Source organism: Schistocerca cancellata, chromosome 7 (genome assembly GCF_023864275.1).
Source record: "Schistocerca cancellata isolate TAMUIC-IGC-003103 chromosome 7, iqSchCanc2.1, whole genome shotgun sequence".
NCBI lineage: Eukaryota > Metazoa > Arthropoda > Insecta > Orthoptera > Acrididae > Schistocerca > Schistocerca cancellata.
In genome coordinates this window covers 161,354,344-161,369,596 of record NC_064632.1, presented here as the reverse complement: position 1 = coordinate 161,369,596, position 15,253 = coordinate 161,354,344, and the positions used below count along the sequence as shown (strand labels likewise).

The window sequence follows — 15,253 nt, the reverse complement described above, 5'->3', positions numbered from 1 at the left end:
AAGGCTATAGGAGGGCCAACACCATATTGAATTCCAGCATTGCCGATGGAGGGCGCCATGAACTTTTAAGTCATTTTCAGCCAGGTGTCCGGAAACTTTTGGCCACATAGTCTATGTATGGCACATGTTAATGTTTCATTATGCGGAAGTGAGGAAGTAGGTTTTCCTTACATACTACATTTGATGTGTTTTCTGGACGATTTGAGTCCCTGGTATCCGTTAAATGTAAGAATATTTTGCTTACTTAGTATATTATTTTGTTCTCTTTGCTCTTAAGCATTTCCAAACCATTATTACGTCCTCCATACTGCTTTGTATTGCTGGGTCTTTGTTACATTACTTTATGTATTTCACCTTTCTTCTGGTTTGTTGATGTATCTTTCAATGGTGCTTGTTCCTTTCCCTGCTCCTGTAAATGCCTATATACGTGTTGTCTGCCACGACTGTTTTCTTCTTCTTTCTTTAACATTGGAATTTCATTTATTTTATTCTATAGCATTATGTGTTGTGGTTCACACTTTCTGTCAATACGTCATTTGTGCATAATTTTGATTTTGTGTAACTGGTTTGTATACCTTATGCATGTTGTTTTAGACGTCTATTCTATTGATGGCATTTATGGCAATGTAAAAACTGTTTTACGGCGTTTTGTTTAATTTTCTTGCTTTGTATATCTTTCTGTAAATTATGTTTTACATTCAACAGTTTTTATGGACATAAATTAAAAGTTATCATTCTGTTTTCGCCGCTATGCGGCAGCACCTATGTCTGCTTCACCGCTCTCTGGTGGCGTAAATTGTCTACCTAGAAGAATGATGTAGTTTTGAAGTTAGTCTGCCGTGACTGCTGTATCAGTTGCAACGTGTCTTTATGTATCTGAATACGTAGATGACCATGGTGTGTAAGTCAGTTCCCAATATGACGAAACTTTGTAATGCTTGTACTCTTATGTTGCTGTCTATACCTTTGTCTATTTTGGTTTCCAGACTATCTGATGATGGATATCTCCCGAAACGCGTCAAATAAAGAAACTAGTTTTGTAACTAGTGGCGTTTCATTTAGCGGCCAATTCTGCAATTTTCCGGCACTCACGTTCGTAGTCATCCATGATGAACGTAGTTTTTCAGGCGTGTCAGTATTTAAGTCACATCTCCTGAACTAAGTTTCATACAATGATATCCTTTGTGGGTGCATTCAGCCACATATGTGCATACTATCTGCGATAAGTTTTCGAATAGAGTTAGTAGCAACGGAGTAATATATTTAAACGTCTTGACTGATGCGGAAGTTTTTCACGCATCTCAGTATTTATGATGTCATCTCTCTTGAACTATGAGTCATAAATTAAAACGTCTTGCATGAACAGCGAAAATATAGTAGGCGACAAAGTTTTTTCCTTTCATCGTTTTGTGGGGGTCATCAGTGATAAAAGGTTTCTTAGAAGTTTGAAATTATGTGTAAAGTTCGGTGCAAGTCTCTAAGTGCTCTCATTCTGAAATACAGCATGAGGATAGTGCTATGTCACAGCTTCACCAACACCTGCACCCTCTTGATAGGCATGTGTTTCTTGCCCCAAAAGCTATTCTCTCCAAACAATATATGATATGTGTACCAAGGTTGGTTGAAGTCGGTCCAGTGCTTTAGGGGGAGATGTGAAAAACACACACACACACACACACACACACACATATATATATATATATATATATATATATATATATATATTAGTGGGATTGGTATAATTAGCGGTTTCTGCAACCCTGTCAAGCATATTTTGTATTGAGCGTGTTGCTTCTTAGTTTACCACTTGCGACATAAACGTAACGATATTGCATATAGAGACCCAGTACTCATCATCAAGAACTATTCCTGCACCTATGGTGCGCCAAGACTGCAGTGCTACGTTATGTAGTAAAGAAATACCAACGAGAATGGTCGAAATGCTTAGGTCGGCATACGACAGTTAAAGGAAGCTGCTGCCACTTCGCAGCAAATAGGGGTCACTTCGAAAATCCATTTCCGCACTGGTGGCATGTTATTTTACGCAGGTACTGACAATGTAAGCAATTTTAAGTTAATACAGATGAGTAGGAAAAACAAATCCGTAATTCTCAAATACAGCATTAGTAGTGTCCTACTTGACACAGTCGCGTTGTTTAAATAACTGGGCGTAATGTCGCAAAGCAATGTGAAATGGGAAGAGCATGTGATGTCTGTGACAGGGAAGGCGAATGGTCGATTTCGGTTTATTGGTAGAATTTTTGGAAAATAAGGTTAATCGGTAAAGGAGACCGCATGTTGCACGCTAGTGCGACCTATTCTTGAGTACTGCTGGAATGGTTGGGATCTGTACCAGTTCGGATTGAAGGAAGACGTCGAAGCAATTGAAGGGGGGCTGCTAGATTTGTTACGGATAGGATAGAACAACACGCAAGTGTTACGAAGTGGTTCGGGAACTGAAATGGGAATCCTCGGAGGGAAGCCGATGTTCTTTTCGAGAAAACTATTGAAAAAATTTAGAGAATCGGCATTTGAAGCTGACTGCTGAACGATTCTACTGCCACGAACATACATGTCGTTTAAGGACATGTTTGTAAACACAGAGCGATAAGCGATAGGCGATTGCGTAATGACCAAGGTCAATGCTCACACAGAGTATCTCCCATGTGGCTGACGCAATGGCTTTGTAATTTGTTTTTTTATTATTTGGTATTCTTCTTTGAAAGGACTAAGGGAAAGGAAAGATTAATTTCTATAATAATGGGTAAGGTCACCGACGAGTTTAATTTCTTTGCAATTGTCAGCACCTTTAACCCGTACAGACACAGATTCAGATTCATTTATTTTACGATGATTTCTGGTCCTGAGAACGAAGGGCATGGTTGACAGGTAATATGATTTCCCCATATCTCTGTCGTAGACCTCTGCGACGTGAAATGTCCGGTATGCGATGACGTCACGGCTATTAAAACTTTCCAGCCCTGGAACTTTATCGACTTTGGGTCCACGGACGAGGGCTACGGTTACCCATCCGTTACCTTGCAGCAGGGTATCACTGTTGCTATTAGTAAAGTTCAGAATTCCACCACAGAGAACTGATGGACATGCAGGATGACTTGTCCACCAACGTAGTTAGAGGTATTAATAGCAATATTGTCTGTTGCTTTATACACTGTAAGGCGCATACGCCTTCTTCTCCAGTAAAATACCAAATAACAAAAAATAAATTACAATGCCATTGCATCAGCCACATGTGAGATACTTTGTGTGAGCGTTGACCTTGGTCACTAAGCAACCGCCTGTCACTTCTCGCTCTGTGTTTAGAAACATGAAAAGCCAAATGAGACGCGTGCTGCTAGTTTTACTACAGCACGCATACGGGATATCCACCCGACTTCGGACTTAGAAAATTTATGACTACTAGCGTCAGCCGAGAACCGCCAAGTGTACATCGAGAACCAGGGGCTCAAGGATCCAACAGTTTTGTCTATATAAGTAATGAATCTGGTAAGAAGGCGTCAGTCTTCTTGCAGCCCTGCGAGCAACAGCACTGGACCGCTCACGCAGAAGATGCCACGATTTTACAGGAGAAGAAGGCATACGCGCCTTACAGTGTTTAAAGCAATAGACAATATTGCTATTAATACGGAGAACTACGTAGATGTACAAGTCGTCCTGCATGGTCCATCAGTTTTCTGTGGTAGAGTTCTGAACTTTTCTATTAGCAACAGTGATACCATGCAGCAAGGTAACGGATGGGTAACCGTAGCCCACGTCCATGGACCTAAAGTAGTCGAGAAAGTTCCACGGCTGGAAAGTTTTAATAGCTGTGACGTCATCGCATACCGGACATTTCACGTCGCAGAGGTCTACAACAGAGATATGGGTAAATCATGTAAGGAGATGAGATACTAGAAATTTGGGCTCATACGGGGATATATCGACAGTCGTTTTTCCCTCACTGTAGCTGCGAGCCTAACAGGAAGGCAAACGTCTAGTAGTGGTACATGGTGCAGGGTACCCTCCGATATGCATTTCACGGTGTCTTGCAGCGTGCGTATGTAGATGTAGATGTATTTTAATAGTTACGTTAAATACTGCCAGTTCCTCACAAAAACACGAACTGCGAGGCTGTTTGAGTTTACTTCCGAACAGCTGCAGACAGTCCAAGTGGAGTGACTGAGCGACCGGCCCGTGCGTTCCAGCATGTTCTTCGGCAACCTGTTCGTGTACGTGGCGTTCTCGGGCGCTGCGCGCATCGCCCGGTCGACTCGCCGGTTGGTGTTCGGGGTGCTGGCGGGGGTGTGCGGCGTCGGACTGGCGATGCTGGCGGCACTGCGGCCCGCCCCCGCCGTCCCTGCCTCTGACGACGACGCCTCCGCCGGCAGCGGGGCCGACGGACCCATGGACGCCTTTCGCGGAGCGCTGCGACTCGCCGCCACGCCACAGATGCGCCTCCTGGCTCTCACCTTCCTCTACTCTGGTAAGCCGCCTGCAGTCCCGCCGACATTCCTCAGTTGTGACACCTCGTACCAATGATATCTTTACTGTAAACAATGTGATCAAAAGTATCCACCTACTAGTGGGCTCTGATACCGGGTCTGACCACCCTTGGCCTTTATGATGGTTTGAATTCCACTGTGAACACTTTTAATGAGGTAAACTCTGGAGGAATGGCAGCTTATTTACGCTGGAGAGCCGAAACTAGAGAAAGTAGTGATGTTTGACGACGGGGTCTGGAGCGAAGTCTACATTCTGACTCATTTCAAAGGTGTTCTGCTGGGTTCAAGTATGGACTCTGGGCAGGACAATCCATTTCAACAAACTGCTGCCTAATAGTTGCTGCTTCATGATAGTGTGCATTATCACGCTGAAACAATTAGTCATGGTCTGAGAACTGTTACACTACTGTATGCAATACACAATGCTGTAAACTGTGTCCATATCCTTCTGCATTTAGTGTTTTGTTAATCCCAATAAGGGAACCACAGCCTAACCAAGGAAACAACTCTCTTACACCACCACTCTCTTACACCACCTCCTGCCTACTGTAGTGTTGGCACTACAGATGATGGCAGATGACGTTCTCCATGCATTCGCCAAATCCAAACCCCTCCATTGGACTGGCACAGGTTACAGAGTCATTCATCACTCCAAATCACTCATTTCTAATCATCCATTGTCCAGTGGAGTCACTATTTATGCACCGAGCGAGATGGCGCAGTGGTTAGCACACTGAACTCGCATTCGGGAGGACGACTGTTCAATCCCGCGTCCGGCCATCCTGATTTAGGTTTTCCGTGATTTCCCTAAATCGCTCCAGGCAAATGCCGGGATGATTCCTCTGAAAGGGCACGGCCGACTTCCTTCCCCGTCCTTCGGTTATCCGATGAAAACGATGACGTCGCTGTTTGGTCTCTTCCCCCAAATAACCCAATCCACTCTTTACGCCATCTCAATCGTCTTTTAACCCTGGCTAAATAAATGTGTGGCTTACTGAGGACATGCTCGATTATTATACTTCACAGTTTTTAAGTCCTTGCATGTGGTCATTGTCCTAGCTGGATTGCTGCTAGCACTTCACAGCACACAAGTGATTCCTTTCGCTGACATCATGCTCAATGATCGACGGTTTCTGTCCATCAGTAAATGAGGTCTGCTTGGTCCTGCTTCAGCTGTGGTTGTTCCTTCGCCTTTCCACTCCAGTCACGCATCAACAGTCCACTTGCATAGCTTTACAAGGGCTGAAATGTCCCTCAGGTGACATCCAATGGCTAGTCCAAGTTTCAAGTACTAATCCCTCCTGATCGGCGCATTCTGCTATTTCTTCTTCTGTACTGGCAACGCAATGCTTCCTGCCTTTTATATAGTCTCATGGCATCTGAATTACATATAGGCATCTGGATGCTTTTGGCCAGACACTGGTAACTGTTTCTCCTTTCCTCGACTTGCTTAAATAATTTTCTTTAAGGTCACGCTAATAACAATGTACCAAAAGGCTTCACCTAACTTGAATATGATGCGTAGTCCTATAATTTTAATTATCACCTAGAAAAAAAATCAAGCTTTGATGACAGTATTGGGTGAAGGTGTTACTGTTCGAAATATTCACCTTTCAGTGAGAAGACTTTTTCGTAATGATGGGTTACTTGGCGTAGACCTCGGTTGCAGAAGTCCCTATTTCGGCTGTTCAGGAAACGTCCGACTTGGAAAATAACAACTTCGTCATTCTAGAGATGCTTCCTGCTGGGCAATGGTTTCTTTATCAGAGGAAATACGAAGAGGGCACTGGGTGCTGAGCCAGAAGTATATATAAGTTGAGGCAAAACTTGACAGCCCATAGAAGCAGTATGTGGACTGTGTCCTGTGCAGAATGACCTGGAGAGTGGGTCTAAGGCAGAAATACCCTCTTGTATAACTTCCCATGATTGTCTTAACAGCCTCCCACAACCTTGTTGTGAGACTTCAACAGTACATCCCTGTGGAGGTTTGTCCCTCATGCCCATAATTCATTTGCACCAGGCTGTGGCAATCAAAAAGATATTCATCGTCACTCGCCTGATAATGGTTAGGTGCTACACTTTTTCGACAGTGGCGTATTTACTTCATTGGCTCAATCATGCCATGACTTCCAACTTGAATGCAAAACCTAAACATAAAACAAACAGCCCGCCTTTTCTCCATGGCACCCATGCCTTTGCTTATGTATATATTCGAAACACACAATGAACACACCTTCTCAACCTGTCTGTTTCCACCTCTTCCTCCCTCTGTCTGTCCAATTCATCCTACCACCTCTATCTATCTCCTCCTCCCCACACTCACTGTCTCTTCATCTCCTCTTCCCCATCTCTTTGTCCATATCTTCCTCCCCTTCTCTCTTTCGGTCTCTGCCACCCATCTTCTTTTTTCACCTGCCCACCTCCCCACCAAACCTTCCATCTGCCTCATGGATCTCCCCCTCCTCCCTTCTCTCTGTCCCTTTCCTCCTCCCTCCACTCTGTTCATCCCCTCCTCTATCCATATCAACCTGTCACCAGCCATATTCATCGGCACATGAAGCCCCTGCAATACAGTTCAACAGAACAGGCTAATGCCACCCCTACAGCACATCTGTCATGCAGGGCGGGCTACATACCAAGGGATTGAAATTCATTTACTTACTCCTGAAGTACCGGACCATGCAAAGTAGGCCAATACAACTCCAACACAACATACCTGTCATTCAGGGCAGACTGTATGCCAGGAGCTGGAAACAACTCCTTTTGCCCATATTTCCACTCCTGCTGGAGCTAGGAGTTACCAGTTTTCTTTGGAATCGATCCAGGGGTGTGGGAGAAGATCCCAGACATACCAAAATACACACCCACACTTTTCTTTGTGTATATATACAACAGATGTTATGTAAGATGACTTTAACAGTTCTTTAGTTTTGACCATGAATCTAATGTTTCCTTGGTTTTGGTTGTTGCAGTTGGGTGTCTCCGTTTGATCACTTTCTTTTCCTTAATCTGACTGATCTCTTCACTTTAAGAGCTGATTTCTATTTTATCATATCTACAGTGCCATGTACAAATAATTTTGAAAAAGGTGATTGTATTTTTCTTGCAACTTTTGTACTAACATCCAGAGTTGTTGGATTAAATATTGATAGAATCTTTACTCAGATGAGATGATGGCCTACACTATGTAATGTGGGCAGTAACCCATTAACCAGATGTACTCGTTATGCTTTACATTTCAAAAGAACTTCTATTCAGGTCATGACATACACAAGATGTCTGTCTCTTTGGGCGCCATCCAGGTAATTGTCACTAATTTGAGGTGTCCATCTCCATATAATTTTGGATTCTCCATAATGAAACTGACACAGAATGTCGGGTCTGAGTTACACACATTACATTGCAATATCTAATGTTAAACATAATCTATTATTTTCAGGTGTCTTGAAAATTTCGTTGACTGCTTTCACCTACGTCTTTCTGACGTCAGAATTAGTAATGTACTATGAATATTCCACCATATTTAATTCGAGTAGCATATGGATGAGCAGTTGGAAGAGCAGTTGAACGGAATGGATGGTGCCTTGAAGGGAGGATATAAGATGAACACCAACAAAAGCAAAACGAGGATAATGGAATGTAGTCAAATTAAGTCGGGTGATGCTGAGGGAATTAGATTAGGAAATGAGACACTTAAAGTAGTAAAGGAGTTTTGCTATTTAGGGAGTAAAATAACCGATGATGGTCGAAGTAGAGAGGATATCAAATGTAGACTGGCAATGGCAAGGAAAGCGTTTCTCAAGAAGAGGAATTTGTTAACATCGAGTATAGATTTAAGTGTCAGGAAGTCGTTTCTGAAAGTATTTGTATGGAGTGTAGCCATGTATGGAAGTGAAACATGGACGATAACTAGTTTGGACAAGAAGAGAATAGAAGCTTTCGAAATGTGGTGCTACAGAAGAATGCTGAAGATAAGGTGGGTAGATCACGTAACTAATGAGGAGGTATTGAATAGGATTGGGGAGAAGAGAAGTTTGTGGCACAACTTGACTAGAAGAAGGGATCGGTTGGTAGGACATGTTTTGAGGCATCGAGGGATCACAAATTTAGCATTGGAGGGCAGTGTGGAGGGTAAAAATCGTAGAGGGAGACCAAGAGATGAATACACTAAGCAGATTCAGAAGGATGTAGGTTGCAGTAGATACTGGGAGATGAAGAAGCTTGCACAGGATAGAGTAGCATGGAGAGCTGCATCAAACCAGTCTCAGGACTGAAGACCACAACAACAACAATGGATGAGCATCAGGTGCCTCCACATATAATGTGATATGTTGTCATTGCTGATTTCTCTTCTGCTGAATCCAAGAAATTATAAGTTGAAGTAATTCGGCACATGGACTTCCCTACCGTCATCAATGATGAACTATCTGGACTAGGACTGGTAAGCAAGAACTCACTCCTAGATGGGCAAGAAAAAAGGAAACATTTATTTTAAAACAACAGAAAACAACACTTCACAATTGTTTGTGCGCTGTCAGTAATTCAATCAGCAGTAAAAATCACAACTATCTATTGTCTACTTATAAGCCGTCTGTGTGAAGTTCATATTAGCTGTCCATAACTAAGTAAGTTCACTGAATTTTACATAGGTGAAGAAGACTATGTCTGGAAAAAAACCACTGTTTTGGACAGCTGTCCAGTAGCACTAACACAGTAACAAGCTGGTGAATACCAAAGTCTTGGCACCAGAGCTCTACGAGACCAGTGTCGCAGTGTTGCTTCGCGGTGGACGATGGCAGCACGAGGTCGACTCTGCAAGGCTGTGGTCTCCAGATTGGGGCGACGGCTTTGACTGCCGGGCATTGACCGTGTGGCTTCATAGACAAAATGCCAACTGAAGAATACGTAGCAGTCTATTTGCGAATATGTGAGAGGGCAAAAACAAATATCTCCGCACTGGCAGCGCCTCTTACGGGGGTTGTGTCTGCTGGTTGGCGGCATGCCGAGTGCCTCTAGTCACAGTGGCAATCAGTGTTGGTACAAAGTCACAGCAAATGGATCATACAACCCACTATAAAAATGTCATGCTACCACCGAAAATACTATAAATCTTTATTTTTTAATCTGCGCCTCCCCTTCTACCATCTCGTCCTTCGGTCTATGTTCTACTGTTACAAAGAAACATTAAAACTTTTTAACAAAACAAGCTAATTTTTATCAGAAGGTACAGTAGCGTTTCTTGTAACAGCCATTCTTTTGCTTCTTTTCATAACACTATTTTGTACTATTCTAGAACCAGGAACAGCATAGTTGTCAAATGGTCAGTTGTTGTTGTTGTTGTGGTCTTCAGTCCTGAGACTGGTTTGATACAGCTCTCCATGCTACTCTATCCTGTGCAAGCTTCTTCATCTCCCAGTACCTACTGCAACCTACATCCTTCTGAATCTGCTTAGTGTATTCATCTCTTGGTCTCCCTCTACGATTTTTACCCTCCACGCTGCCCTCCAATGCTAAATTTGTGATCCCTCGATGCCTCAAAACATGTCCTACCAACCGATCCCTTCTTCTAGTCAAGTTGTGCCACAAACTTCTCTTCTCCCCAATCCTATTCAATACCTCCTCATTAGTTACGTGATCTACCCACCTTATCTTCAGCATTCTTCTGTAGCACCACATTTCGAAAGCTTCTATTCTCTTCTTGTTCAAACTAGTTATCGTCCATGTTTCACTTCCATACATGGCTACACTCCATACAAATACTTTCAGAAACGACGTCCTGACACTTAAATCAATACTCGATGTTAACAAATTTCTCTTCTCCAGAAACGCTTTCCTTGCCATTGCTGGTCTACATTTGATATCTTCTCTACTTCGACCATCAGAAGTTATTTTGCTCCCCAAATAGCAAAACTCCTTTACCACGTGTCTCATTTCCTAATCTAATTCCCTCAGCAACACCCGACTTAATTCGACTACATTCCATTATCCTCGTTTTTTTTTGTTGATGTTCATCTTATATCCTCCTTTCAAGACACTGTCCATTCCGTTCAACTGCTCTTCCAAGTCCTTTGCTGTCTCTGACAGAATTACAATGTCATCGGCGAACCTCAAAGTTTTTACTTCTTCTCCATGAATTTTAATACCTACTCCGAATTTTTCTTTTGTTTCCTTTACTGCTTGCTCAATATACAGATTGAATAACATCGGGGAGAGGCTACAACCCTGTCTCACTCCTTTCCCAACCACTGCTTCCCTTTCATGCCCCTCGACTCTTATAACTGCCATCTGGTTTCTGTACAAATTGTAAATAGCCTTTCGCTCCCTGTATTTTACCCCTGCCACCTTCAGAATTTGAAAGAGAGTATTCCCGTCAACATTGTCAAAAGCTTTCTCTAAGTCTACAAATGCTAGAAACGTAGGTTTGCCTTTTCTTAATCTTTCTTCCAAGATAAGTCGTAAGGTCAGTATTGCCTCACGTGTTCCAACATTTCTACGGAATCCAAACTGATCTACCCCGAGGTCGGCTTCTACCAGTTTTTCCATTCGTCTGTAAAGAATTCGCGTTAGTATTTTGCAGCCGTGGCTTATTAAACTGATAGTTCGGTAATTTTCACATCTGTCAACACCTGCTTTCTTTGGGATTGGAATTATTATATTCTTCTTAAAGTCTGAGGGAATTCGCCTGTCTCATACATCGTGCTCACCAGATGGTAGAGTTTTGTCATGACTGGCTCTCCTGAGGCCATCAGTAGTTCTAATGGAATGTTGTCTACTCCCGGGGCCTTGTTTTGACTCAGGTCTTTCAGTGCTCTGTCAAACTCTTCACGCAGTATCTTATCTCCCATTTCATCTTCATCTACATCCTCTTCCATTTGCATAATATTGACCTCAAGTACATCGCCCTTGTATAAACCCTCTATATACTCCTTCCACCTTTCTGCTTTCCCTTCTTTGCTTAGAACTGGGTTGCCATCTGAGCTCTTGATATTCATACAAGTGGTTCTCTTCTCTCCAAAGGTCTCTTTAATTTTCCTGTAGGCAGTATCTATCTTACCCCTAGTGAGACAAGCCTCTACATCCTTACATTTGTCCTCTAGCCATCCCTGCTTAGCCATTTTGCACTTTCTGTCGATTTCATTTTTGAGACGTTTGTATTCCTTTTTGCCTGCTTCATTTACTGCATTTTTATATTTTCTCCTTTCATCAATTAAATTCAATATTTCTTCTGTTACCCAAGGATTTCTATTAGCCCGCGTCTTTTTATCCACTTGATCGTCTGCTGCCTTCACCACTTCATCCCTCAGAGCTACCCATTCTTCTTCTACTGTATTTTTTCCCCCATTCCTGTCAATTGTTCCCTAATGCTCTCCCTGAAACACTCTACAACCTCTGGTTCTTTCAGTTTATCCAGGTCCCATCTCCTTAAATTCCCACCTTTTTGCAGTTTCTTCAGTTTCAGTCTGCAGTTCATAACCAATAGATTGTGGTCAGAATCTACATCTGCCCCTGGAAATGTCTTACAATTTAAAACCTGGTTCCTAAATCTCTGTCTTACCATTATATAATCTATCTGAAACCTGTCAGTATCTCCAGGCTTCTTCCATGTATACAGCCTCCTTTCATGATTCTTGAACCAAGTGTTAGCTATGATTAAGTTATGCTCTGTGCAAAATTCTACAAGGCGGCTTCCTCTTTCATTCCTTCCCCCCAATAATGGTCAGTTATATTAAACGAATCTCATGAACTGCTAGGAACGCGGCAATTTTAAGTTCGGTTTCCCAGATGGAGTATGGGGACCGAATGAACATGTCTCCAGGACCACACACGAGGGCTAGCAACAATGGAAATCGTAAGCAACACGGAACGATAATTTAACCTCACGAAACTTGTGCTGCTCTAATGTTGTTTCTAATCCGAAAAACAAGAGAAAAACATGGGAAAAAGTAACATTGTAACATATTTGTAACTACTACGTAATATATTAATTATAAATGTAAAAAAAACACGTATTACCGGCCACTGAAGATGTTTCATAAATAAAAAAAAGCGGAACGTGTATGGCATAAAACAAACTGCCTTTCTTACTTTTGAATACATTGTGGGAGTGAACAGTGATCAATGTGTTACAAATATTTACTATCAAAAACAGTCTTGATCACAATTTATTTATTACGGTTACCAGTTTCGACCACTACTGTGGTTATCTTCAGACCAACGAGTAGGAACCTCCTTCTAGTGATTTACCACCAGAAGGAGGTTCTTACTGATTGGTCTGAAGATGACCACAGTAGTGGTCGAAACCGGTCACCGTGATAAATAAATTGTGATAAAGACTGTTTCAGATAGTAAAAAAAAAACTGCCTTTCATTTAGTTGCAAATACGGAACATAATTAATGTTTGCATCGTAAAATATTTATATTTATTTAATTAGTTCATGTGATGTGCTATGCCATTGTGGAGAGCCTCGGTGCGAGGCAGCAGCCTTGGATGAGCCCCCACTTGATACCCGCCCTGCGCCGTGCTGTGGTGTGCCTGCAGGGCTGGAGCTGTCCTTCTACAGCGGTGTGTACGGAGCCAGCGTCGGCTTCACGACCCGCCTGGGCGCGCAGGCCAAGCAGCTGGTCCCCCTGGCCGGCATCTTCTGTGGCGCCGGCGAGGTGGCAGGTGAGTCCCGCCGACTGCAAGCCGTCTTCACCTTACTCGTGACAGCGGTACCATTTTTGGAGCGCCCTTAATTTGCAGCTGTGCACTAACAACTAATGATGCTTTCTCACACAGTTCGACGCCTTGGAATCAGCTCCACCAGCTGCGGTTAGCGCATTCCATACTGGGTAAGGCTGCGAATCTGTTATAACTTCCCGAGTGCTCGAGAGTTCTGCCGATTTTTCTGTTCTTTTCAGTTAGTCACGAAATAAGTGTTTTTGGCAATTCTATGTAACATACGAGTTCCAAAACCCACCAAAAATGCACCTGAAGCAACGAAAAGAAAACTTACAAACGACGTACTTTAACATGCAACTGCAGCTGGCAACGGAAACTAAGGACACATAGCATTGAGAAACATCTGAAACCGCTAAACTCGAACAAAGCGGTCGGCCGGAGTGGCCGTGCGGTTCTGGGCGCTACAGTCTGGCACCGAGCGATCACTTCCGTCGCAGGTTCGAATCCTGCCTCGGGCATGGATGTGTCTGATGTCCTTAGATTAGTTAGGTTTAATTAGTTGTAAGTTCTAGGCGACTGATGACCTCAGATGTTAAGTCGCATAGTGCTCAGAGCCATTTTTCGAACAAAGCCAAGGGCCCACTGGAATCCCTGTCAGATTCTATACCAAATTTGCGGTTGTGTTAGGCCCTCTTTTAACCATTATCTACCGTGGACTCCTTCAGCAAAAAATCATGCCCAATAGTCGGAAGAAAGCACAGATCACCCCCCCCCCCACATGAAGGGCAGCAGAAGTGATCCAATATTCTTGAAATCCTTTAGTTGGAGAACCATAGAACATATCTGAGCTGAGTAACCACATATCTGAATAGAATGATGTCCTTCATGCCGACCCGAATGGATTCCGAAAACATAGATCACATGAAACCCAATTCGCACTTTTCTCGTATGACATACTGAAAGACATGGAAAAATGCCTCAATGCGGTCAGGTAGATGGACTATTTCTCGATTTCCGAAAGATATTTTACTCAGTACTACATCTACGCTTATTAGCAAAAGTACCATCATATGGGGTAGCAAGCAGACTTTGTGAATTGATTGAAGAGTTTTTGGTAGGGAGGGCACAGCAATTTATTTTGGTTCACGCGTCATGAACAGATGTAGAAGTAACTTCAGGTGTGTCCCAGGGAAGTGTGTTGGGAGAAAGGTGGTAGAAAGATTGGTTACTTGCTTTGAATGGTCAGAAATGTAGAATTGTTCACTACACAAAACGAAAATGCGTAGTACCCTATGGCTACAATATCGAAGAATCAAATAGAATTGGTCAACACACACAAATACCTGCTTGTAACAATTTCTAGAGAGATGAAATGCACGATCACATATGCTCAGTTCCTAAGTAAACCAGCTAGCAGACTACGGTTCATTGGCAGAATACTGGGGAAATTGTCACCAGTCTACGAAGGAGACTGTTTGTACAACGCTCGTGTGACCCAACCTGAAATATTGCTCAAGGGTTTGAGGCCCGTACCAAATAGGACTAACAAGGGTATTGAAAGTGTACAGAGAAAGGCAGCACGATTGGTCACAGGTTTGTGTGGTCCGTGGAGGGAGCCAGAGAGATGCTAAAGAAACTAGACTGCCAGACGCTTGAAATTAGAAGCAAACTATCCCGACAAAGTCTACTTATAAAGTTCCACTGACCAGCTTTAAAATGACGAATCAAGGAATAACTACAACTCGTTCCGTATCGCTCCCGTAGGGATGGTTCAAATGGCTCTGAGCACAATGCGACTTAACTTCTGAGGTCATCAGTCCCCTAGAATTTAGAACTACTTAAACCTGACTAACCTAAGGACATCACACACATCCATGCCCGAGGCAGGATTCGAACCTGCGACCGTAGCGGTCGCGCAGCTCCAGACTGTAGCGCCTAGAACCGCTCGGCCACCCCGGCCGGCCCGTAGGGCTGGCTAGGGCAAGATTAAACTAATTACAGGGCACTCAGATCCATTTAACCGATCATTCTTCTCGCACTTCGCTCCATACATGAATGAAATGCGTAGAAGCCGTAATAAATGGTACAG

The 15,253-nt window shown here is 43.1% G+C and overlaps 1 protein-coding gene across 1 annotated transcript in view; it reads left to right on the top strand.

Annotated features, from left to right (window-relative positions):
• Nucleotides 1-15,253, top strand: part of LOC126092683 (UNC93-like protein MFSD11) — a 215,703-nt gene that overhangs the window by 83,285 nt on the left and 117,165 nt on the right. The window contains exons 4-5 of the mRNA XM_049908405.1: nt 4,206-4,483; nt 13,042-13,167. Of these exons, the coding sequence (XP_049764362.1) occupies nt 4,206-4,483; nt 13,042-13,167 (404 nt within the window). The remainder of the gene's footprint in view (nt 1-4,205; nt 4,484-13,041; nt 13,168-15,253) is intronic.